Source organism: Quercus suber, unplaced genomic scaffold (assembly GCF_002906115.3).
Source record: "Quercus suber isolate HL8 unplaced genomic scaffold, Cork oak 2.0 scaffold_757, whole genome shotgun sequence".
In the NCBI taxonomy this organism is placed as follows: Eukaryota; Viridiplantae; Streptophyta; class Magnoliopsida; order Fagales; family Fagaceae; genus Quercus; species Quercus suber.
This window is the reverse complement of record NW_027070193.1, coordinates 152,721-176,734: the sequence shown is the minus strand read 5'-3', so window position 1 is coordinate 176,734 and position 24,014 is coordinate 152,721. Positions and strand designations below refer to the sequence as shown.

Here is a 24,014-nt window from a genome sequence, read left to right as displayed (position 1 = left end):
AGTAAAAAGGAGAGAAATAAATAGAAAGTAGCAGAAACAACGTCAGTAGCACTAGTAATAGGAACGAAAGAATAAGACAAAAAAAGAAAGGACCCAAAAAAAAAAAAAAAATTCAAAGAGAAATAACTTTACAGATGAGAGATAAAAAAGTAAATGAGAAGTCTCAAGCAAAATCATTCTTATTTTCTTCCCAATTTAGTGAGATTGATTTTTGGTGGGTCTCGAAAGAAAACTCCTAAGCCCCACCCTTTTCTCCCCATTTTTTTCTCCCAAATTTTCCAACCCTCCAATAATCAACTCCAACCAAACAGGCGATGATTAGCAAAAGTTATATATATTTACATTAATCAAGACTCAAGAGTACATTTCCTTCTAAACAAATTAACATCAATAATTTCGAGTTTTAACTTCTAAGATGATACTGAAAATGGAAATAAAAAAGTTGGTCAAATAGATTACATTCATTTCAATATATATTTTGAAGGCAAATGTTAACAAGCACTACAGTACCACACAGTGCTTGTTAAGGTTAAAATAATGTAAGTCCCATTTAATTTTTTTTTTTTAAAATTGAATAAATGAGAGAGAAAAAAAAAAGACAATATAAAGTTGACCCTACAGCCTATAAGGTGGGTGTTAATAGACACCTTATACAACCCATATTTGAAAATAAGCTTTACCACTACAATGATGCAAACATCTTTAAAAAAAAATAAATACTAAGAACTAAATCTTCTTAAAAAATATCAAGATTGACTTGTGATCCTAAGAAACTCACCCCATGCAATGCCACAACTCAGTACATCCACATCTATTAGATAACCTATTGATTGCCTGATATCCGTACCAACTTCTTTTGTCATGCTCCCAATTGGGAGATTGATAACTCGAAACCATAATGCCACTCGATTACATTGAACGTAAATATGTCTGACATCCTCAAGGCTCAAGCTACTTAATCAAAATTAACCTCTTATTAAAATATCAAGGGCTCCTAGCTAGAAATAATATTTGCTGTCTTCCTCTTTCCGAACATCAGATTAGTGCCAACATCAGTAAAATCTTAGTTTTTTTTTTTTGAGTGTAAAATGCAGCATTTCTCTCTCCATCTGAAATTTTCAAATTGCTCCATAGGATCTCCAATTCATCATCTACGTTGAGAGATTTTTGGCATAAATTTCTATCTGACTCCCCCGATCTCCGAGAATGGTAGAAGCTCAAAACTTGAGGAAGCAAGCTCAAAGCCCCTCTATTGGTCTCGCAAAAGAAAGTGGGGGTGTGTTTTTCTCTCCCTCCCAGTTTTTATCCCTTCTGCCTTTATGCTCTTCCTTTCTGTGTGTGTTGGTGTTTCCCAATAGCAATCCAAACCCAACCCACTGCACAATTTCCCCAAAACAAATTAAATACCCCATACAAAGACTCCAAAACTGTTCCTTTCTTCACAAAGACCCAAACCCTATATCTTTAAACTCAAACCCTAATTCCCAAATTCCTTACACCCTCACAAATCAACTACATTAATGGAATATTTTTCTCTCAAATGGCGTCCCTTTAGTTTTGGAGTTTGGAGTTCAAAGTGGTAGGAGCTTTTCTCGTGCCTCTCTTTCAACATTATGATAGTTATACATGTAATGAATAGGGTCATAAAAAAAATGCTATTATTTACGTAAGCTTAGGTGGAAAGCAATAATAAACATCTAATAATGAAAAAGATAAGTGTTTTTTTTTTTAACCATTAAATCTCTTAAAAACCTACATTATAAAAAATAAAAATAAAAAATTTAAAAATGTAATTTTTGTAATACATGTCTTTATTATAGGTGCTAGTTTGAAACGTTTCCTTACATACGAGGCATGTGGTATTGATCTAATGAGAAGAAAAAACTTAAATGGTGCAGCCGTAAACTGTACTTGCACAAAGAAAAGATTTGCTTATCATAAAAACTCATTTTAGCTTTACTTCTATGCTTTCCGATAAAATTCATTCATGAAACAAAAAGGAAATTGGTAAAAAGACTAAATGCCTTTCATAATTTAAACACACTGCAACAAAAACTGTGCCTTTATTTCAGAATACACAGCATTGCACAACAAAGAAAGATCTTCGTGAAGAGCAAGCTCTCCAAAACTTTTCAAAGCAACTTGATCAGATATCTTCAGGGCCATTGATTTCCTGGATAACAAAATTATATGTACACTCTCAGCCCAAATAACACTAAAACATCATGGCAATGTACAGAAGGTCCAAATTCTAGCTTTTTACCTTGTTTTCAAGTACAGCTCCATCAGGTATTTCTAACTTAGCCCCAGGTTTTGCCACAATAGTCACCTTCCCCTTCAAAAATAAGACCAATATTACCAAAGAGTCAGTTACCAAGAAAGAATCTAATCTAATGGTAAGTAAGAGTAAAATTACAATGGAAATTTAATAATTATTTATGCCTATATTGTTCATTAAAAGAAACCTGCAAAATTTATAGCAGTCCCCATCTAACCCCCCCACCCCCCCCTCCCCCCCCCCAAAAAAAAAACACAGAGAGAAAGGGAGAGAGAGGAAGAAGAAGAAAAGAGAGAGGGAAGACAAGATTGGAGATTTGTAGACCCCATGAAATTTGTAGACAAGTGTATAACATATTTAGAGATGTACAGGAATATACACACTTCTATATACCTACTTGTTCTGTTCCTAACACGGTTGACTACCTCCATTTGAAGACCATGTTAGATATAGTTTGCTAGTACAATAAGCTAGGAGGGATTGCAAAACTTAGGTTCGCATAGGAGAAAGTTTTGCACCGAGCAAAATCATGGAGCTACCATCATTGTCATCATCATTGTCATTGTCATGAGGCCTTCATCAGCATTATCTTAATAGAATCAGGATCCATCATCCATCTTTTCTGGATATATCTATCTTGATAGTATAATACTAATAAAAAATTTATTAAATGGTGTTGTCTGTCCATCAGGTTTCATGTCATCACTCAAACTGTATCAGATAAACCCCCCACCCCACCTCACCACCCAACCAGGCAAACATATGAATGCTGGGATAATCACAAAATTACTTCAGCAAATAAATTTCCCCCTTAATCAACAATTATATAACCTTGGAATTTGCATAAACTTCAACCAATAATGGAAATGACAATAATTCTTTGTTTGGTAGGGAGGCAAGTAAAGTGAGAGGAAGAAAAATGTGAGGAAGGGGGAATAAAGGAAAGAAAAGATTTACAGTATTCATTATAAGCTTTTTATAGGAGGGATAGAAAAGTGGAGAAATTCCTGTTATACTCATGTATTGAATTGATTTTAATAAACTATAGGGGATAAGATTGTAAAATCACCTATAATATTTTCTCTTCTATTTTCCTCCAATGTTGGGAATATTAAAAATGGTGAACTCAGGTAAAAAAACAATATCTTATTTTTTTTTCCTTCCTTCTACTTTTCTACTCTACCAAACAAGAGAAAATATCAATCCATCTTCCATTTTCTCTCCATCCGTTTCTATCCTCACTTTTCTACCCTAGCAAATGCAAGTTCCTAAGAAACATTTTTTGCAAACAATAACAGTCATGAAAATTTTTAATTACATATACTTTTGATAGAAATTCATAAGTTGGAACGTCTATGAGAGATTTGGAGCTAAAGCAGCTTGGAAAGAGAAAAAAGACTAGGAAGTAACATTTTTAGCAATCAATTTATAAGGAGGGTAGAACTGCAAATGAATCAGACTGATTTCAAAAAATATTAAAAATTCCAATGTTAAGAAGTAACAATCCATCCAGATGCCATTGATATGATATTGAAGAAATGAGAAACTGAAAAGCAACAAGGGTTCATATAATACCTTGAGAGTAATATTAGCACCAAACCATACATCACCAGCCACCTTAAGGCTATCAAGCTCAACAATACTAGGGATAGACTTGAATCGATTCAAGAAGTTGCCAACCTGTTAAGGAAATTAAAAATTCACTATCAATGTCAAGAATCTTCATGCATCTAACAACACCAACTCACAAAGATAATCTTCACCTTCTTAAATTCAGGCCCCAATTCAATAGAAGGATTTGCAGGATTTTTCCTCGCTTTATTCCGGATAACAAAGCCATCTTCTAATGTATAGAGATCAGACTGCGCCAAAGAAGAGGAGAGTGGGCAAGGGGGAGAGAGATAGAGATTTTAGACAAGCATCAAATTACCACCTAAGTTCCTACGCCTAATGTCAGAGAAGAGATGGTAACCTGGACAAGAAGCAAATCCGAAGTTGCCTTCACAGGAAGAAATCGAGATCGAGGTACATTGCTACCAATAGCATTATCGAAGAACTGGTTGACATGAGACGGTAAGAATTACAAGATCAATTTTTGACTTCAACAAACATGTTAAGAATAATGATTAGCAAAAAAAACATGTTAAGAATAATTTATGCATAACAAATACCCTAATGGCTGCACCAGCAGCAGTTTCCAGCTGAAGAACTTTGATTCCCTCCACTTCCTACAAACAAGATTAACTTCTCCCAATTACTTCCCCGTCTAAGCATCAGAAATGAAGAGCACAAAATAAAAGCATCACTGTTAGAAAATAGAATATACCTTTGGGTTTGGTATGATCTCCATCTTTAATGCATCAGCCTCTACAAGCCTCTTAATTGCCTTCAAGTTAGCCCACCTGTGTGAAATCTTGTTAGTATTCAATCAATTTATGTAAATTTCAGTTAGGCCAACATGACTTACAAATTATTCGTGTTGAAGATTTTGAACTTCTCTATTGACTTGAATTCATTGACCTGTTTCAAAGAAAGCACATCACATCAACACACACCAAAGACATTCTCTAAATAAAGTTTACATTAAGATGACCTCATTGTGTCAAAAGCACAGTGCTTGTATCAAGCTAATACAAGTAACTGCAGAGCACCTCGTAGGGAGGCAGGAGCATGGTGACCACCATATATTTTCTCTGGTATGACAATCTCAGTGTCATCTAAAGTGATCTGCCAGCACAAGGCATCTTTAAAAAGGCAAGTTCAGAAACATTATGGTCTTTGTTACAATCCCAGTGCAGATATTGATTGAAGAGAGCATAAGTCTATGCTTTACAAACTATTATGACAGTTTAACTAGCAATTTTCAGAACAGAAAGAAAGGACTAAGAAGAGTAGGTGTCCCTCATAGACTAAGAAAGGACTAAGTCTATGCTTTGCAACTCTTGCAGCTCAGTACCTATAAACTAACTTATTGTTGCAAATCTAGGGCAATATCTCATCATAATTAATAAGAAATTCGTCTATTTGTTTGGATAATCTGACCTAAAATTTCTGATTGACTGGTGGAGATACAGACAAATAACAACTCAAAACTTACTTTCATAATGTCACCTCCCTCGTCAAATTGACACTTTAATTTTTCTTTCATAATTCATTTCTCCATGGTATGACTACCATACTTGTAAGGATTGAACCTATATCCTCACCCTCCATCCCTAGTTTTGGGAAGGATAATGTAATTAGTAACTATAAATAGTTATAAGCAATTGTGCCGATTATTTTTTAGCACACCACCCCCTCTTCTGTTGCTTCACATCCCTACTTCCTTCATGAAAATTAGTTCTTTCGGTGTTTAGGTATGCCAAACATAAAATCAATAAGCATTAGCTACTTGATGCCTTACTAATTAAGTTATTATGCCAATTAGATTATATCCATATACTACATATAACAATCTCTTAGGATCAATTGGACAGTCAATTAGTATTTGAATTTCAAATGTACAATTATGTAGCTGGGTGTAGTGTGTGTCGGCTTGGCTATATCACCCCTAGCCTTCAACTACAATGAGATTCTGGACAATGAAAGCATTTCTCACTTGCAGGGAAATTAAAATGACAAAGGAGATAAAGAGGAGAAAAGAGTGGAATAGAACAAGAACTTACATGTTCATCAGGAACCTGTGCAATTTCCAGTAGCTGCATCATGAAATTAAAAATAAATATGTTACTAAAACCCATCAATTCAAAAAGAAAAAAAAAAAATCTTGAATGTATTACAGTTGCATGTAACGCTCATAAGTACTGGGCTCATCTTGAAGCAAATTCACATTGCCTACAAACTAAAACCGCAATTTAAATTCCTTTAGATTCTTTGTTGAATCTATAAGCTACGAGGGGCAGGCTTTGAAAGCAATCTGAAGCTAAACATCATTGACAAGAGAGTACTTGGGCCAAATAAAAAGGTAAATCCTAGGAGGAAATATGTGTAGCATTTTGCCAATGAGCTCCAGCTCAAATGGCACCAAAGGTCATGGGTTCAAGACCCACCAGGTGGATGTGCAACTTACCAATAAATAAAATAAAATAAAAAACGTGTATCATTTTCCTCTCAGCTAGCTATAAAAACTTGCCATCATCAGCCTGATCTTAAAATATTATGTTTCTTGTACAGGCGACTATCTGCTATATTTCCTCTCAGCTATCTATAAAAACTTGCCATCATCAGCCTGATCTTAAAATATTATGTTTCTTGTATGGTGAGCATCTGCTTTTTCAAAAACTGACCAAAATGAGAAATTTTGGATAAGCAATTGATAGAATTTGACTGTATTACAACAAAAAAAAAAAAAAAAAAAAAACACAAGCCCTAATCCCAAAACTTTGGGTCAGCTATGAATCCTTAACAGCCTAATCAGGGATTGGCCACATGAATCATTTTCCACCATCTTAGTCATACTCTCTGTATGTCCTTAATTGACATATCATTTTTTACTACTATTAATTTTATTTTTAGCTTCCCCAGCATTTTTTTTTTCATTTCCTCAACTTAAATCAACTCATTTTTTCTCACTGGTGCTTTAATTGCTCTCATTTGAACATGCCCCAACCATCTCAAACGACTCTCCCTCCTCTTTTTGTCAAGAGGGACCACCATCTTAAGCAATTTCCTTATTTTGAATCCAACATTTCTTATAGTTAATATCAATTAGAAACCATAGTTAATATTTAAAATAATATCTATTATATAATAAAAATCAAAGAAAATTTGGCATTCTTAACCAAAATTAATTTCACACTCAAATAAAGTTCCCAAAAGTTTTATGCAATAAGAAAACCATTTTTTTAATGTTCTTGACTTGAAATTCTTGGTTGCAAGATTATAAGCTACATAAAACTAATTTTTTTGATAAGTAATGCGCAATTGAGCATCTAAATAAAATCAACCTCAAAACCTTTATCATGCTTTAAACAAAACAAATCAGAAGATTGTGAAGAAAAAAACACCAAAAATGCAAGTTATATATACCTGAACCCTTCCTTCATAAGAAATGAGAGTACCACCTTTCACATCAGCCAAGGTTTTGGGTGTCACTTCCATACAGTATTCATTCTTGTTGTGAACCAAATGATTTAAAATTTCTAACAAATCCAGTTAAGGATAATGGCAAAAGATATGCACTATTATCAGAAACAAAGCTAGAAACCACAAGGATCACCGAGGACCAGTAAGAGGATACTCAAGTCAACAACAGCACCCAAGTTATCCGAGTTGGCAATAAACACATACTCCTTACCCTGAATCAGGCAAAAGACAGGAAAACAGTAAAGGATATAGCTTATGCATGTACTGGTATATAAGTCAGCATTCAGATCGTAAAATCCACCATAGCACCAACCTGTGATAACAGCAAATCAAGTTTGCCGCTGTTCCTCAAGGATGGAAACACATCACCGTGCCCAGGTGGATACCTTCATGTGCATATAGTACTCATAAGTGGAAAGGAAAAATTAAAATAAATAAGCCACTAATAAGAAAAAATAACCTTTAGTACTATTGACATGGTTTTTTTTTTTTTTTTCTTTCAAATCTCTAATCAAAGTAGTAGAAATTGAAGCCTATAATCAGGGGAATATGTTTCAACAAAGATGAAGATACTGAAATAATTTAAAACTTCAACAGATTTATAAATGTCGATGCTATTCAAGTGGAGATAACTTGACCGACAAAATATAAGACAAACTTTTACCCTATTGTAGTCAACAATTTTGCAATGAAAATGTTATACTAATCAAAAATACTCTAGATCAGACATCCAAGTGAGCATAGCTTCAAAATTTGCTTTAGGTGGAGTGCAGAAATGGTTGCCATGGAAAGGTTAAGAGTTACACAATTAGAAAAAAATAAGGTTCAACTATTCAAGAGAATAGACTTTGAATTTTCATGTGGTAGATTGCAGAAACAATGGTGTTTAGAACCATTTTTTTCGATAGTTACAAAGGGGGAATAGAGATTTAAACCCTAGACATCTCTATTAGAAACACCAAGTATGGTGGTTTAGAACCATATTATAAGCAGCGAAAAATATTTCCAGTTCATAATGGGGGAAAATCATTAAATTTTTATTTAAAAATCAATCATTATTTCGCATAACAGTATAGTAGTAAGAGTTTACAAAGAAACAAGGATAAAATTTTCACATAATTAGGGCTCAAAAGAAATTGGAATAGGAAAAAATAGTACATTAGTTCTTACTACTTGGGAAAGTGAACAAAAAAATAATGAAAAATATTTCCAACATAATTGGGGCTCAGATGAAAATGGAACGGAAAAAAATAGAAGTTTATTGACTCATTCATATGCCACATTAATTGCCCATGGGATGATGCATACAACCAACTTCCCAACTTCTTTCCATTTTTAATAAGAATCATTCTCATATTGCTGGATAATTTGCAAATATTAAGTGATGGATAAATTCCCAAATAGTAGCCCATAATAAAAATCACTTGTCATAATTTTCTAACATTGATTTAGCATCTAAAAGAGGTGAGGTCTTAAGCTAAAACCATCACCTGGCTTCCCATAAACAGAGGTCCACAAAGTAGGGGCACAAAAATAGATCAAATTGTACAACAATATCTTACCAAAGCAATTAGTGAACTAAGGACTTTGAAGTTATATGATTATAATGCGAAAGCCATATAATAAAATTAATTAATTATACCATCCATCCTTGCCAGTCACTCCTTTGCTTGGCAATGGACTGAAGTCTTCAACAACCAGACGAGGATACTGGCTCTGTGTAAATCCAAAGATTCAGGATAAATTATAAATTCATTTTTTAGAATTTTCAACGGTCAGAAGGTACTTAGTAAAGCAGAAAATTCAGAACTAGTATTGCAGACCTGATTAAAAGTATGAATTTCTACATTTGCACCAGAGTATTTTTCCACTATCTGAGCAGGAAAACAAACTCATTAGTTCAATAGGAAAATATATTGAAGAAGAGATTACTGTATATGTGAGTCAAAGTAGACAAGATTTACCTTCTGTGTATCATCATGAGTGTTGAATGAATTCATTAGAAGCAGGGGAACATTGCACCCGTATTGTTTGTTGAGATTCTATAAACAATTGAAACTGTTAGTTGCAAGCCAAGACACAACAACCCACCCCCCCCCCCCCCCTATAATAAATTGAATTATATCTCTTGTATCCCATTATGAAGTAAATTTATTAGTAGATGAAAAATATTTCAAAATTGAGATCCACACTTCTGTCATACTACTAATTTAATAGGATTTGACAGAAGTTCATTTGAAAAAAAATGAAATCACTTAGATAATAAAAAATTCAATGGACTTTTTGAAGGGTATACAAATACATAAGCAACAAGACAACAGAAAGAAACATCTCAAAAGTTGGACTAAAAACACATACTTGGGACCAGTACAACCCATTGTTGTTCCAAGACCTCCATTAAGCTTTAGCACAACAAGTTTGTCCAAAAGCTTCTTTGTCTCCGCGGGATCTGCATCCATTCACACATATATAACTTAATAAGCTTCAAATCAGATCAGTGGAAATTCATAAAAATCAAGTTATTAAATTTCTTTTCTTTTCTTTTCTTTTTTAATAACTTAGGAAACATTTATAAAGAATAGTCATTTGGACTCGCCTCTACCTAGTAAAACATACGACAACAACTGACCCCACCCATCAGAACGAGTTGACAAGTAAGCTAAGCAGTATACATATACTCATATAAAGTTATTCAAATAATGAAATAAAACAAAAGATTGGTTGAGTTACCATGAGGAGCGGGTTTCAAGGTATCATAAGGAACCACTACTTCATCAGTTGGGGTCTGGATCTTACTCCAGTCCACGTGTTGCGCTTCGCCACTTTTTCAGAATCATAATTAACAATATCACAACCAAACAAACCATCATAAGTATCCATTTTTTTACAGTAATAATTTCTTCAAATATACATATATATAAAGAACAGAAATTACAGGTATCAAATCTTCCATTAACAAAAATAAGAATCACATAACCAACACATACATACAAACATGCACACATAAATATATACACACATTATACCTGAGAAAGCGAGCGATGAGGCTGATGAAACCGTTTTTCTCATTCTCACTGCAAAAAAAAAAAAAAAACACAAAATAGAAATATAATCAACAAGGATCAAAATTCAGATCTAAGATCTAATGCTGAATTTATACAGAAGATCCGAAAAACAGTGAGAAATTGCGAAATTCGATCGGATACATTGAAATCGGAACCAAACAGATAATTTGAATTTAGAGTGAAAAAAAGAAAGAGGAAGAAGAACCTGATTTGGGGAAGGCCAGCTACAGAAGATTTGAGCCTATTGAGTTTCTCGGCATCAGCAGCGCTGAGAGTGGGGGCAGCCATTGTTCACAGATTCCAAAAAAGCTTCAATCTAAACCTCAAAGAAAAAAAAAAAAGAGCTCAAAGAGAGAGATAACGTTTCTGGGTGCGTATATATATGAAAACTGCTTGCGATTTGGAGTGGTGGTGAGGATATTTTTATAGTAGTTCAAGACAAACGAAGCATAATTGTCGTGGCCAAAGCCTATAACGATGTAATATTTAATTGTGGTGCTTAGACTGGAAGTTAGAAATTTTTTTTTTAAGAGAGAAGAATAGAAGTTAGAAATTAAAATAGAGTAAATGAAAAAAAAAATAAAAGGAAAGGAAATATGTATAAAATAAAAAATAAAATAAAAAGACCTCGTAAGGGAATATGCAGTCGAATATTACGATTGATTTGATCTGATCTGATCTGATCTGAGCTTATTAGCGCCTTGCGCCGTGCGCCTTGGCCCCTCTAACCTCTTCCAACGAATCCAATCTTCGAAAATTGTGGCGCCTCTTTTACGCTAAGCTGACACCTCACCCATATGCAGCCAAAGTTCTTTTAAACGGAATTTTTTTTGTTTTTAAAATATTTTAGAGTAAAAATATTATTTTCACAATATTTTTATTTTTTATATTATTTTTAAAATAAATTTTAAATTATAAGTTGTTATTAATTATTGTTGGTGGACCAAAAAAAATAATTTTAATGGTAGATATAAATTAGAAATATTAATAACTTAACATTTATGATTTGTTATGAAAGTGTACTAAACATAGTACTTCTCATTTTATATTGCACACTCATACATACTGTTTTTTAAAATAATGATAAATCTAAGAATTTTTTCTTGGGTGGTCATTATGAAACTTAAATTATACAAAATATAATAATTTTTTTTTTCATATATAGACAAAAAAGAACGCGTACAAATACATAAAGTTTTACAATTTCTTTTTTTTTTCTTTTTTTATTTTGAAATTATTACTTGATAGTCTTATTATCAATGCTGCATGCTATATTGCTTTCAAAATTTTAGTTCAATAAAAAAAAAATCTTGGGATTTTTCTTTTTGTTTGTAAAGGCCTAATATATTATTAAGGTAACCAAGGTTTAAGGACAAAGTTAGACTATAAACTTAGTCATAGTTTACAACTCTCATTAAACAAATTAATATGACTATTGTATGGGTCACATATATTGGCCTATACAAGCTCATATCATGTTTCCTAGATTGGCCCTGCCCACCCTAACTACTCACTAGGCACCTAACCCATTCCCTAGATGGGTCCGACCCAAGCTCACAACCTGACCGAATATTTTCCATTACACCAAGATCGGAAGATAATGCCTTAGGGGAATCCGCCTGCCGAGCATCAATTGGCGCTTGGTGCAAGTTCCAAGAGGTCACATCAGTTATGACTAGTGGGTCTCATATGGTTAGGAATATAGCTCAGAAAGGTCCCACCAACATGGGGAACAACTCTCTGACTCTCATCATGACGATCCCACTAAGGAAGTCTATAAATAAGGACTAATGGGTAGAGGGTTGGAAAGAATTTGGGAAGATTGGGGAGAGAAACGCGAGAGTAGTGAGGAGATATACATCTTGGGGAGAAGAAAGTTCAGTCCTGATTTCATAGAGAGGGCTCAATTACACTTTGATTTTCTCAGAGAGGATGAGAATATGAGAAAGGAAGCTAAACAGAGAAAAAGACTTTTGTTTGTCTCGTATAGAAACCTGCACCATCATCTTTAGAGCCTCCCATTGTGGGATATTCCTAACCCATAATACAAGTAAATTGGGGAACTTGGTCCAAAACCTTCATTCCAATGGGCCAAGCTACCACAACTATGTATTTAATTGTATGTTTTTTATATTTTAAAAAAAAAAAATTCATATTAATTAGATGTTATTTATTATTCAATTTTTAAACTTATTTTTTATGTATAATTTTATACTACAAAAATTCGAAATTAAAAAATTGATTAATAATGTAGCTATTAATCTTTGATCTTATTGAAATTTTGCAAGCATAAAGGATATAAGAAGAAAATGAAATCCAATGGCAAATTTCTCAAATTTTACATCAAATAATAATATATTAAATGGAGTTGTAGCCTTAGTTTATGTAAGGGTAGGTTTTGAGTCCTTAGCCCAAAAGATAGATGGATTAAGGCCCAAAGAATCCAATACAATGAATTTATAGAGAGTGGACTAAAAACTAGACTTCAGCGAATTGGACAATGCTCACAATGGACCAAAGATATTGAGAAAGTAAGAAAGACAATGAAAAAACAAGTTTGTGAAAAGAAATTCGTCATCGGCAATGTCCGAGGAGAATAATAGTTGGATCTCTATATTTCTCTTAGACTTGTCTATCATTACAGTTCTTAGTACTACAGTGTTTCTCTCTCTTTCAATTCTCAAATCCCCCATCTGTAATTGGATTCTTCTCTTTTATATTACCTCTCTATTCTCTATCTCAACCTTCCACGTATAGATCTGATGACTAGCTCCTACCCTTGTCCCATCAGCACCTTCCTAAAACTTTTTTAGAGGTAATTGTAAGGCTGAACATCACTATTCAGACATAACTTTCACATTAATGCAGCCATAAAGTTAGCTACAAAGTATTTAATGCAATAGTAGCAACATTTCCTCAGATATTTCGTACCTTCCCCATGTCTCGTTTCTTTCTGATACTTATCCTTAACAGTGGAATTACCTGGAACGTTGCTCTTGATGACAGGTCAACCCTTCTGACCTCTGCACTATTACAGCCGATGAGGAATTTGTCCTTGGACCACCTTCCTAAACTCTTATGACCAGTCACTTTCCACTATTTACTAGCCCGCACTTCTACATCAATGTTCCCTTGTCCTCAGACAGGGCCCATGGCCCAATATACACTTCTGGGCCTATCTTCCCTACGATAGCCTATTGAAATTCTCCTATTTTGCTCCTTGGAGGAAAAAACGAGGACTTCGATATTATTGCAATTACCCTAACCTTACCATACGACATCTCTATTTGTGCAAGTGTCTTTTCAACTGCTCGAAGCACAATCCTGACGTTTCGGCATCCGGGACGCGCTCGCAGTTAATTTCTGCGACTCCATGCTCCTCATGTTCTACAACGCGATGGAGATCAAATGGCTGGAGATTTTATGGGGGATTGGAGCAAGAACTTTCCCACTTATATTTCCCTCTCATATATATAACACCTAAAAGCTTCGACTGCTACACTTTTTGCACTCTCAAAACTCAAGAGCTAGTCCGAGGAGCCTTTCTTCCTTTCTGTAAGTCATCTTTAGTATTTTCTCCTTTTCTTCTATCTCTTTTCATTTTAGAGCCCTTCCTTCCTCGGCTCCTCTAATTCCATCTCGTCTTTCTGTTACCTCACACCTTCATTTCATATGGGTAGACTCGCTTACCTCATAGACACCCCAGAAGTTATAGAGAGCTTTAAGGCTCAATACCGAATTCCCCAGGGGGTTTCCATTAGGTACTGTAAACAAGGGGAGTGGCACACTAAGAAGTAGGAGGGAGAAGTAGTAATCCCCATGATTATTTTCATAAAGGGAGGGATGAGAATCCCCATGGGCAAAGTCACTAGGGATTACCTGATAGCCCATTGATTAGCCCCTACCCAATGTGCCCCAAATATGTTTAAGATCTTAGGTAGTGTCAACGCCTTCAACGAGAAGATGGGTGTGAACCTCACCCATCACGATGTTAATTGGGTTTACAACCGCCATAAACTAACGGGGTAGAGATACTACTTAAAAACTAGAGAACCTACAATCAGGCTCATATCATGCCTCTCTGAGTCCAATAAAGGAATGGATAAGGATTATTTAATCGTCTCAGGGGAGTAGCATGATGGACTCCACTACCTGACACAAGAGGATACACCAAGTGAGGTACTTAGGTTTAGGTCTATTACTCTAACAATACCCCTTCTTTTCATACTAACACTTTATCTGCTCAACCTTTCTATTGGCACCCGTAATTTACCTCTCCTTTTATATGTGCTGTTTTCTAACAATACTTTTGGTTTTTGATGAATTTGCAGATAAGCATTCTAATGTTCCAAACTTCGGCCTTGTCAACGAACCTGATTTGACGAAGATACTTAAGGCAGAAATCTTTGTCCACACCGACGAGTAATTAAGAGTAGCCTACCTCATCCTCAGCTACAACTCGTTCTCATCTAGCTTCCAAGCACCCAAGTGTGTGATCAAGGTGAGAGATCCGTGCCTACACCAAATCAATATTGTCGTTCCTAGTTTCCTTGTCCTCGGCCCCATTCCAAAAGATGTACAGCAAGTAGAGCTTCCTTCCCTGCGTGTAGCCAAAAAGCAAGCAATGCCTTCCCAAGCAACTGTTAAGGAAAAAGAAGACGTAGTTGAAATCATGGAATTCGAGGACGATTTCGAGATTTTTGACCAACTCCTATCTTCAGAACCTCTTATTGCTGAACTTGCCGACCTCCCTCCAGCTTAAGTAAGCTATACTCAGGAAGCTCCTTTTGTTCTAGATGCCATGGTGCTACAGCGTAAGACAAGAACGAGCCTTCTTGACCTCCTAGAATCCCATGCCAAGGGCAACGTGCCTGAGAAAGTAGTTCAGCCCAAACCCGCTGCCCTTCCCTCTACCCAAACCTCCCAACCCGATCTCGCTGACAAAAAGAGAAAGCGAGACCAAAAGGGAAAGGAAGAGATGGAAGAGAGAAAGAATCGTCCATCTAAGGAAGCCAAGGCCCAGAGGGGGGGCAAGCATGCTCGGGTCACACAAACTAGATCCTCTAGTGAGGAAGTTATCACAGATAGGAAGGGTGACCATCAGATTTAAGTCACAGCCTAGGACCCCTCCATAGTGCTAGATAGAGCTCCTCTTCCTAGTGATGCCTCCATCAGAAACTTCCAGTAGGGCAGGGCTGGATACGTGGCCAATGCTGTAGAGCAAGCGCTGCTGCTGCCCTCTAATATGGCTAACCTTAGGTCAATGAGGAAGCATGAAGAGTTTCTTAGCTTGAAGAGGGATCTTGCAATGGTAAATCCTTTAACCAGCTTTCTTTCGTTTAAAATTACACTCCCTTCCCCCCCCCCCCCAATTTTTTTACAATTATACCTCTTCCCTTGGCATGCTATTCAAGCCACATTCAGGGTTGAGGAAATGGTAAACTTCTCCCATAGGCAANATACCTTTCTCGGCCACCTATTATGTCCCGCCTAAGAAAGAGGAAGTTCTGTTTGCTTATGTTGTTGTAGCCTCCTATACAGCGAGCTTAATATTGATACGAGTTGATAACAGAGTACAAAGACTAGTTTATTATGTGAGCAAGTCACTGTATGAGGCTGAGGTTCATTACTTACCACTAGAAAAAACTATTTTGGCAGTGGTGCATGCTACGCGTAAACTGCCACACTACTTCCAGGCTCACATAGTTGTTGTTTAAACCCAACTTTTGCTTCAGTCACTACTTTGGAGAGCTGGTTACACAGGAAGGATTGCCAAGTGAGGCATGATTCTAGGGGCTTTCGATATCGAGTATATGCCTCGTACCTTTATTAAAAGCCAAACCCTTGCAGATCTAGTAGCCGAGTTTGCTGAATCCCCATTAAAAGATGAAGAAGAAAAGTAGAACATAGATGGAAAATCAGTTGGCGTGGTTTCCCTGCAAGAGCCTTTATCTTGAAGGGTATTCGTAGATGGTGCGGCAAATAAAAAAGGATTTGGAGTGGGGCTAGTTGTAATATCTCTTGAGAAGATCATTATTGAAAAATCCTTAAGGTTAGGTTTCTCGACCACCAATAATGAGGCCGAGTATGAGACTCTATTGGTAAGGATAACTATGGTTCAGAAAATGGGAGGAAAAAGTTGAGTTATTTTCAAATTCAAGGTTGGTTGTGGGCCAAGTAAAGGGAAAGTTGGAGGCCAGGGATTTGAGAATGCAATAGTATTTGAATCAGGTTAGGCACTTGCAATTAGGGTTTGAGTCTTTCTCCTTATTGCAAATCCCTAGGAGCAGAAATACACATGTTGATTCTCTTGCCACTCTTGTAACCTCCTTGGCGTATAGCTTACCTTGGGTTATTATGGTTGAAGATTTATGTAAACCTACTGAGATAAGGGGAGAAGGTCCAGATTCATCAAATTAGGGTGGGACCTTGCTATATGGACTTTATTGTGCTATCCCTTAAGTAAGATATCTTGCCCGAGGAGAGGGCTGAGGCTAATAAAGTGCAAAGAAAGACTTCTCGATTTTAGCTATCCGAGAATCAAAAGTTGTACAAACGCTTTTTTTTCTGGGCCATATTTGCTATGCATACACCTTGAGGCAATAGAGCTACTCCTAGAAGAGTTACACGAAAGGATTTGTGGAAGCCACACAAAAGGCAGATCCTTGTCTCAAAGAGCCTTCACTTAGGAATATTGGTGGTCGAATATGCAAAAGGAAGCACAAAAGTACGTGAAGAAGTGTGACTAATGTCAAAAATTTGCCCTAAATATTCATCAACCAGGGGGTGTCCTCAATCATCTGTCTAACCTTTGGCCTTTTGCTCAATGAGGCTTAGATATTGTAGGGCCTTTCCTGCAAAGAATAAGAGATTACTACTGGTCGGCATGGATTACTTCACCAAGTGAGTTGAAACTGAACCACTGGCAAATATCAAGGATGTGGATGCCAAGAGATTTGTGTGGAAAAATATTGTCACTTAGTTTGGGATCCCTCATACCCTTATCTTGGACAATGGTCTTCAGTTTGATAGCAAAACTTTTAGAAGGTATTGTTGTGACCTGGGCATTAAGAATAGGTATTCCACCTCGGCTTATTCACAGGGGAATGGACAGGTCGAGATTGTCAATAAGGTCATAGTGAATAGACTTAAGAAGAGGCCAAATGATGCAAAGAAAAAATGGGTGGAAGAGCTGCCACACGTCCTTTGGACATATCGAACTACACCTCATAAGTAAATAGGGGAGACCCCTTTTCAATGACTTATAGGGTCGAGGCTATAATTCCTCTAGAGATCGAATTCCCAATGCTGAGGATGAGCTCTTTCACTCCGAACAACAATGATGGGCTATTAGAGAAGAGTTTAGATTTGATTGAAGAGCGAAGAGAAAATGCTATGGTTCAATTGGCGTATTATCAACATAAGCTTAAGCAGGGGTACGACTTAAATGTGAGGTTAAGACTATTAGCGCATGGAGACTTGGTATTAAGAAAGGTTTTGGGTACTGTAAAGAGCCTAACGTGAGGAAAGTTAGGGCCCAACTGGGAAGGGTCATATCATATCATCTCGGTGGCCGGAATAGGTGCATATTACTTAGAAGATCTAGATGAAAATATTGTACCACGCCCCTGAAATGTAAATAACTTGCGAATGTATTATTATTAATGAAAGTCTTTTCTGCCATATTTTTGTTTACAACATTATGCGCTACATCTTTTGTTATTTGTCTAAGTATTAAATAGAACATTGGTCATGTTTAGCTCCTTGGACCACATACCTTAGATAAATTAATACTTCTTATTATTGGTTTAAGTATTAAACAGAATCTTGGTCATGCCTGGCTCCTCGAATCACATACCTTGGGTAAATTAATATTCTTTATTATTTGTTTAAATATTAAACAGAACCTTGGTCATGCCCGGCTTTTTGGACCACATACCTTGGGTAAATTAATACTTCTTATTATTTGTTTAAGTATTGAACAAATCTTGGTCATGTTTGGCTCCTAGGACCACATACCTTAGGTAAATTAATACTTCTTATTATTTGTCTAAGTATTAAATAAAACATTGGTCATGTCTGGCTCCTCGAATGACATACTTTGGATAAATTAATACTTCTTATTATTGGTTTAAGTATTAAACAGAACCTTGACCATACTTGGCTCCACGGATTACATAGCTTGGGTAAATTAATACTCCTTATTATTTGTTTAAGTATTAAACAGAACTTTAGTCATGTCTAGCTATTCGAACCACATACCTTGGGTAATTTAATACTTCTTATTATTTGTCTACGTATTAAACAGAATATTAGTCTTGCCTGGCTCCTTGAACCACATACATTGAGTAAATTAATACTCTTTATTATTTGTTTAAGTATTAAACAGAATCTTGGTCATGCCTGACTCCTCAGACTACATACCTTGGGTAAATTAATACTTTTTATTATTTGTCTAAGTATTAAACTGAACTTTGATCATACCTGACTCCTCAGACCACATACCTTGTGTAATTTAATACTCCTTATCATTTGTTTAAGTATAAAACTGAACCTTAGTCATATTTGGTTCCTCAGACCACCTACTACGGGTAAAGTAACACCTATCTTGGATTTGGTGTGCTGTCAAATGGATGATCAAGTAAAATTGTAAGTAAATGCATGGTACACCATTATTTAATGTTAAGAGGAAGAGTTTAAAACGTATCTGGCAATGCGAGCAGCTTGTTTCAAGCATGGCAGGTATGTTTTTGAAGCTGAAATTACTCCTTATTACAGATTATAGACTTGGAAAATTTAGTCTGTCTTGTGATTGATGGTGTAAAGGTAGCAACTATACCACCATTTGTATAGATAATTGTTGAAATCAAGGGTGTGGGTATATCCCAAGTTGGATGAAGCTATGTCTCATTTGTATATCAATTAAGTGCAAGATAATGTAAGCGTTATATTAGAATTTACACGAGTACCAGGAATATAAAATAAAACTCATCATTGTCATTAAGTTGAGCCTCAAAAAAGGAAAAATGAGTACAATTTTGAAAATTTAAACAGTCATTAAAAAAAAAAAAACTAAACTAAAAAGAAAAACTAATACATAATGTGTCTAAGCACTACTTAATCTTCAGTGGGAGGTTTTACTTCCCTGTGGCCTTTGGAGGATTGGCAGTTTTAGCAGTAATAGAGGTTGGACCTTTGTCGTTGAGATTGTCTTTGGCAGGTACAAGAAGGGTAGCAAGAATAATCTCTAAGTGCTGAGAAGTCTCTCTGCCCTTAGAAGGATCCTTAGGTGTAGCTGGAGGCTTGGTGGTATCTAGAACCATTCCCTTGGATGAGTCTTTTTCTTTTTCAATGGCCTTGACTTGTTCTGCTTCCTTAAGAGGACTGGTAGAGGAAGGGGGGACCTTAGCCAGGTTGCCTTTGTCTTCATTTGCCTTATTGGAGACAGTGGAGGCCTGAGGGCCTGAAGAGCTTGGAAGGCTAGATGCACGAATTGCTAGGGGGTAGTAGACATTCTCTGCTCTCCTAAGAGCAGAGAAGGCCTCAACCCTAGCCTAGTTGAGGGTCTTGCTCCACACTTAGAGGCAGTATGTCATACACACCCCAAGACCTCAGCCCTAAGCGCCTCTTCGATCTCTGCTACTCCCACATCGTAACCATTCTACTCGGCTTGGTCCTTGGCCCTCTCAGTCTCTTCAAGTTTCTTCTTCAGGCCCTCGATCTGCTCCTTGGCTATAGATAGCTGGTCCTCGGCTTGGTGGAGCTGCTTACATTGACTCTTCGCCTGCCTCTCAGCTCCTTGCAAGGCAGCCTCATCACTTTTCTTGTCCCTATTAACCTCCTACAGCTTAGTGGTTAGCTCTTGAATTTTCTTTTCTGCCACGTTGAAAGCATCCACAGTTGCAATGCGCCTCCCTTTCTCTTCCTTCATTTGCCTATGGGAGAAGTTTACCATTTCAGGAGAATAAGCATTCACCACAATGAAGTCCACCTCCACCACTTCTAAGCCTACTTGCACGGGTAATCTAATCTAGCCCCTTGGGATAACGACTTTCCCATCAAAGCCCACCAAAGGTGAATCATATCATGCCAAATCTTCAAGTTTTAATTTTAGTCCTTCATACAAATCAGGGTACATGATCTCTGCACCGCTACTCTGATTTACCAACACCCTCTTCACATCATACCCTCCTATCCTGAGAGTGACCACTAGGACATCATCATGTGGCTGTAAAGTTCTAACTTTATCTTTATTAGAAAAACTCAATGCTGGTCAGACCTCCATCTTACCCCTTTTCGGCTCATGGTTGGAATCCTTGGCAGGAGACCAAGTCACAGACATCACCCTGGAGGGATGAGAACTGATCCTTCTTGGAGCAGCGAGGATAACATTAATTATGCCTAAAAGTGGCCTTAAAGAAGTATCTCTCTAAGATCCCAATCCTGCCTGGCCCCCTTGCCCATTGGGTTGATATAGAAATTGTTTTAACTTTCCATTTTTGACCAACTGTTCCAGATGACTTCACAAAGTTTTACAATCTTCTATGATGTGTCCTTACTCCCGGTGGTATTGGCAATGAAAGTTTTGGTTGTGCTTCATAAGGTCTCCTTCCATCTTATTTGGCCATTTAAAATATGTTTCATTCTTAATTTTTTTCAAGACTTGATGTACCAGCTCTTGGAACACTATGCCAACCACCTGAGTAGCAATAGATCTAGATTGTCCGGCAAAATCTCTCCAAGGCCGGTTATTGTTGTATCTGTCCGACTTGAAATCCCTCATATCCTGAGGGATAACCCTAGCCTTCCATTTCCCTTGCTATTGGTCCTCCTCTACCCATTTATACTCATCAATACAATCCATGAGTTGACGCACACTCCTAACAGGCTTCCTTGTTAGAGATTTCCTCAAATCATGCTAGACGGGCAAGCCAACCTTGAAAGTCCTTCTAGCCACATCATCGAAATTCCTATCAATCTCATTGAACATCTCCCAATATCGATCAGAGTATGTTTTCTCGGTCTCCTCTTCTCACATAGTCATGGACAACAAAGAGTCCAAGGGCCGAGAAACTCTGCTGCTAGTAACAAAACAAATCTGAACGCCCGGGTGAGTTCCTTAAAGTAATTAATAGAACTTGCCCCTAGCCCATCAAACCATCTCATTGCCACAAGCCCCAAACTGGATGGGAACATCTTGCACATCAAAGCCTCATTCTTGGAGTGCATAGCCATTCTCTGGTTGAAGTGGCTCACATGCTTTATAGGGTCTGTTCGACCATTGTACATGGTGAATGTTGGCTAAGTAAACCATCGAGGAAGTTTTCCCCCTCACGAAAAAGACTCACTAGGGGGAGTTCTCGACCTGGGTCTGTAACTGCCATCTCCATCATCATCAAAAAAAAAGTAAAAATTTGAAGGAGTCCTTCTCCGTCATTTGCGGCACAACCTCCTTCGCAAACAGTCAATCTCTAGTTGCATGCTTCTAGTACTCTCTTCATGAGAAACGTGGCCCACCACTTCAAGATTGGATCCTACTAGTATGGGTGGTATGAACACTAACCTCCCGATCCCTTCTTCGCTTAAGATTGAGAAAATGATCTTGACGTTGGGACCCCATAGATTCCTTGTGATTTGGCCCAAAGCCACCATGACTGAACGTTTATCCCGCTAAAGCTTAAGTTACTCGCCACAGATGGCGCCAATTATAAAGGCGGGTTTTGAGTCCTCAGCCCAAAAGATAGATGGATTAAGGCCCAAAGAACCCAATACAATAAATTTGTAGAGAGTAATACTTGGATCTCTATATTTCTATTAGACTTGGCTATCATTACAGTTCTTAGTGCTACAGTATTTCTCTCTTTTTCAATTCTCAGATCCCCCCTCTGAAATGGGATTCTTCTCCTTTATATTACCGACCTGTTCCCTATCTCAGTCCTTCACATGTAGATCTGATAACTGGCTCCTGCCCTTGTCCTATCAGCACCTTCTTGAAACTTTTTTAGAGATAGTTGTAAGGCTAAACATCATTGTTCAGGCATCACTTCTACATTAATATGGCTAAAGAGTTAACTATAGAGCATTTAATACGGTGGTAGCAGTCTTTTCTCAAATATTTCTTACCTTCCCCATATCTCGTTCCTTCCTGATACTTATCCTTAACAGTGGAATTGCCTGGAATGTTGCCCTTGATGACAGGTCAACCCTTCTGACCTCTACACCATTACAGCCAAGGAGGAATTTGTCCTCGAACCACCTTCTTGAACTCTTATAAGCAGTCACTTTCTATTATTTACTAGCCCACACTTCTACATCAATGTTCCCTTATCCTCGGACTACTAAATGTCCTCGGACAGGGCCCATAGCCCAATATACACTTCTGGGCCTATCTTCCCTACAGCTTACAATCAAATTTGTTGCAAAGATTTGTCCAAAATTTAATTATGTTAGGCCTAAAAAAATTTAGGCCGGTCACAAATAATTTTAAGGGTAAAAAAATCATAATATTTTTAAAATTTATATATAATAATTATTTTTTTCCAAGTCAGGATAGTCCAGTGACCACTTAGCTTCAATGCAGAGCCGCCTCTATTTTAAAATCGTGTTTTTATAACACGATTTTACAATTTTAACTAAAAATGATTTCAAGTTAAGAAGTGTATAAATATCGTTACTCTTTCTTCTAAGGCAAATATACATGTGCGTGCCAAAAGTGAGGTAGATGGGCCAATCCTCGCTTGGACTCACAATCTATTTGTTATATGGACTTTGGATTTCCTGCTTTGGGTAGTTCCTTATACAGAGACCCAATGGGACTGCCTTCCCCTCTAAATTGTCTTTCCCTCTCTTCCTATTATCACTATGCTATCCAAATACACTCTTGCTCTTTCTACCCTCAGTTCCTTTTGCGAACTTTTTCCAACCCCCCTTTCTCCTTTAGCTCCTCTTATTTATAGCCAAAAATTAGTGGGGATTTATTATTACTTTCATGGTTAGTGGGAAAAGAGGTCCAATGCCGTTAACCTTAAGTGAGTGTTCAGTTAGGAGTGGGGTGTGGTAAAAGTGACATTGGAACTGGTTCCCACCTAAGTAGAAATGCTCGGTAGCAATACTCCCCAAGGCACTGCCGGGCATCTAAGTTGTCTTATTGTTCGGTAAGTGCCTCACCGGGCATGGTCCAGGTGATGAAGCATGGTGTGTACTAATTAAGACTATTCGCTCAATAGGCTTTAAGGTGTCATGAGACCTAAGCCTGTGGTCCTTGTGGGCCTAGGGCCCGGGCCTCAAGCAAAAAGAGGTTGGAGTCATAGGCCACATTGTTGGGCCGAAGTTCAAGGCCCATATAGGCCTGGGGATCCAAGTGCCGTACAATACAACTTACCTTTATAACCTTATTTAATGTCATTTTACTCCATTAAATTTGAAAAAGTGATCACGTTGCACATGAACTTCTGCAAAAATTCATATATATTTTATCATAATAATCTTTTCTTTCTTTTTCTTTTTCTTTTTTCAATTTTACATAACTACCTTTTAAATACACGTGCATCAAATTATTTATTTTACACTATCTTTTATTAAAATAT

The 24,014-nt window shown here is 36.9% G+C and overlaps 1 protein-coding gene across 1 annotated transcript; it reads right to left on the bottom strand.

Annotated features, from left to right (window-relative positions):
• Nucleotides 1-1,911: 1,911 nt before the first annotated feature.
• LOC111982955 (UTP--glucose-1-phosphate uridylyltransferase) lies at nt 1,912-10,963 on the bottom strand. The gene is given in 19 exon segments (XM_065766929.1): nt 1,912-2,173; nt 2,264-2,335; nt 3,854-3,958; nt 4,042-4,140; nt 4,251-4,334; nt 4,450-4,506; nt 4,605-4,680; nt 4,746-4,798; nt 5,944-5,976; nt 7,307-7,419; nt 7,518-7,575; nt 7,677-7,749; nt 9,006-9,079; nt 9,187-9,237; nt 9,328-9,421; nt 9,680-9,812; nt 10,094-10,185; nt 10,390-10,437; nt 10,634-10,963. Coding segments are annotated over 19 exon segments (1,425 nt in total). The 5' UTR covers nt 10,717-10,963; the 3' UTR covers nt 1,912-2,146.
• Nucleotides 10,964-24,014: the final 13,051 nt, after the last annotated feature.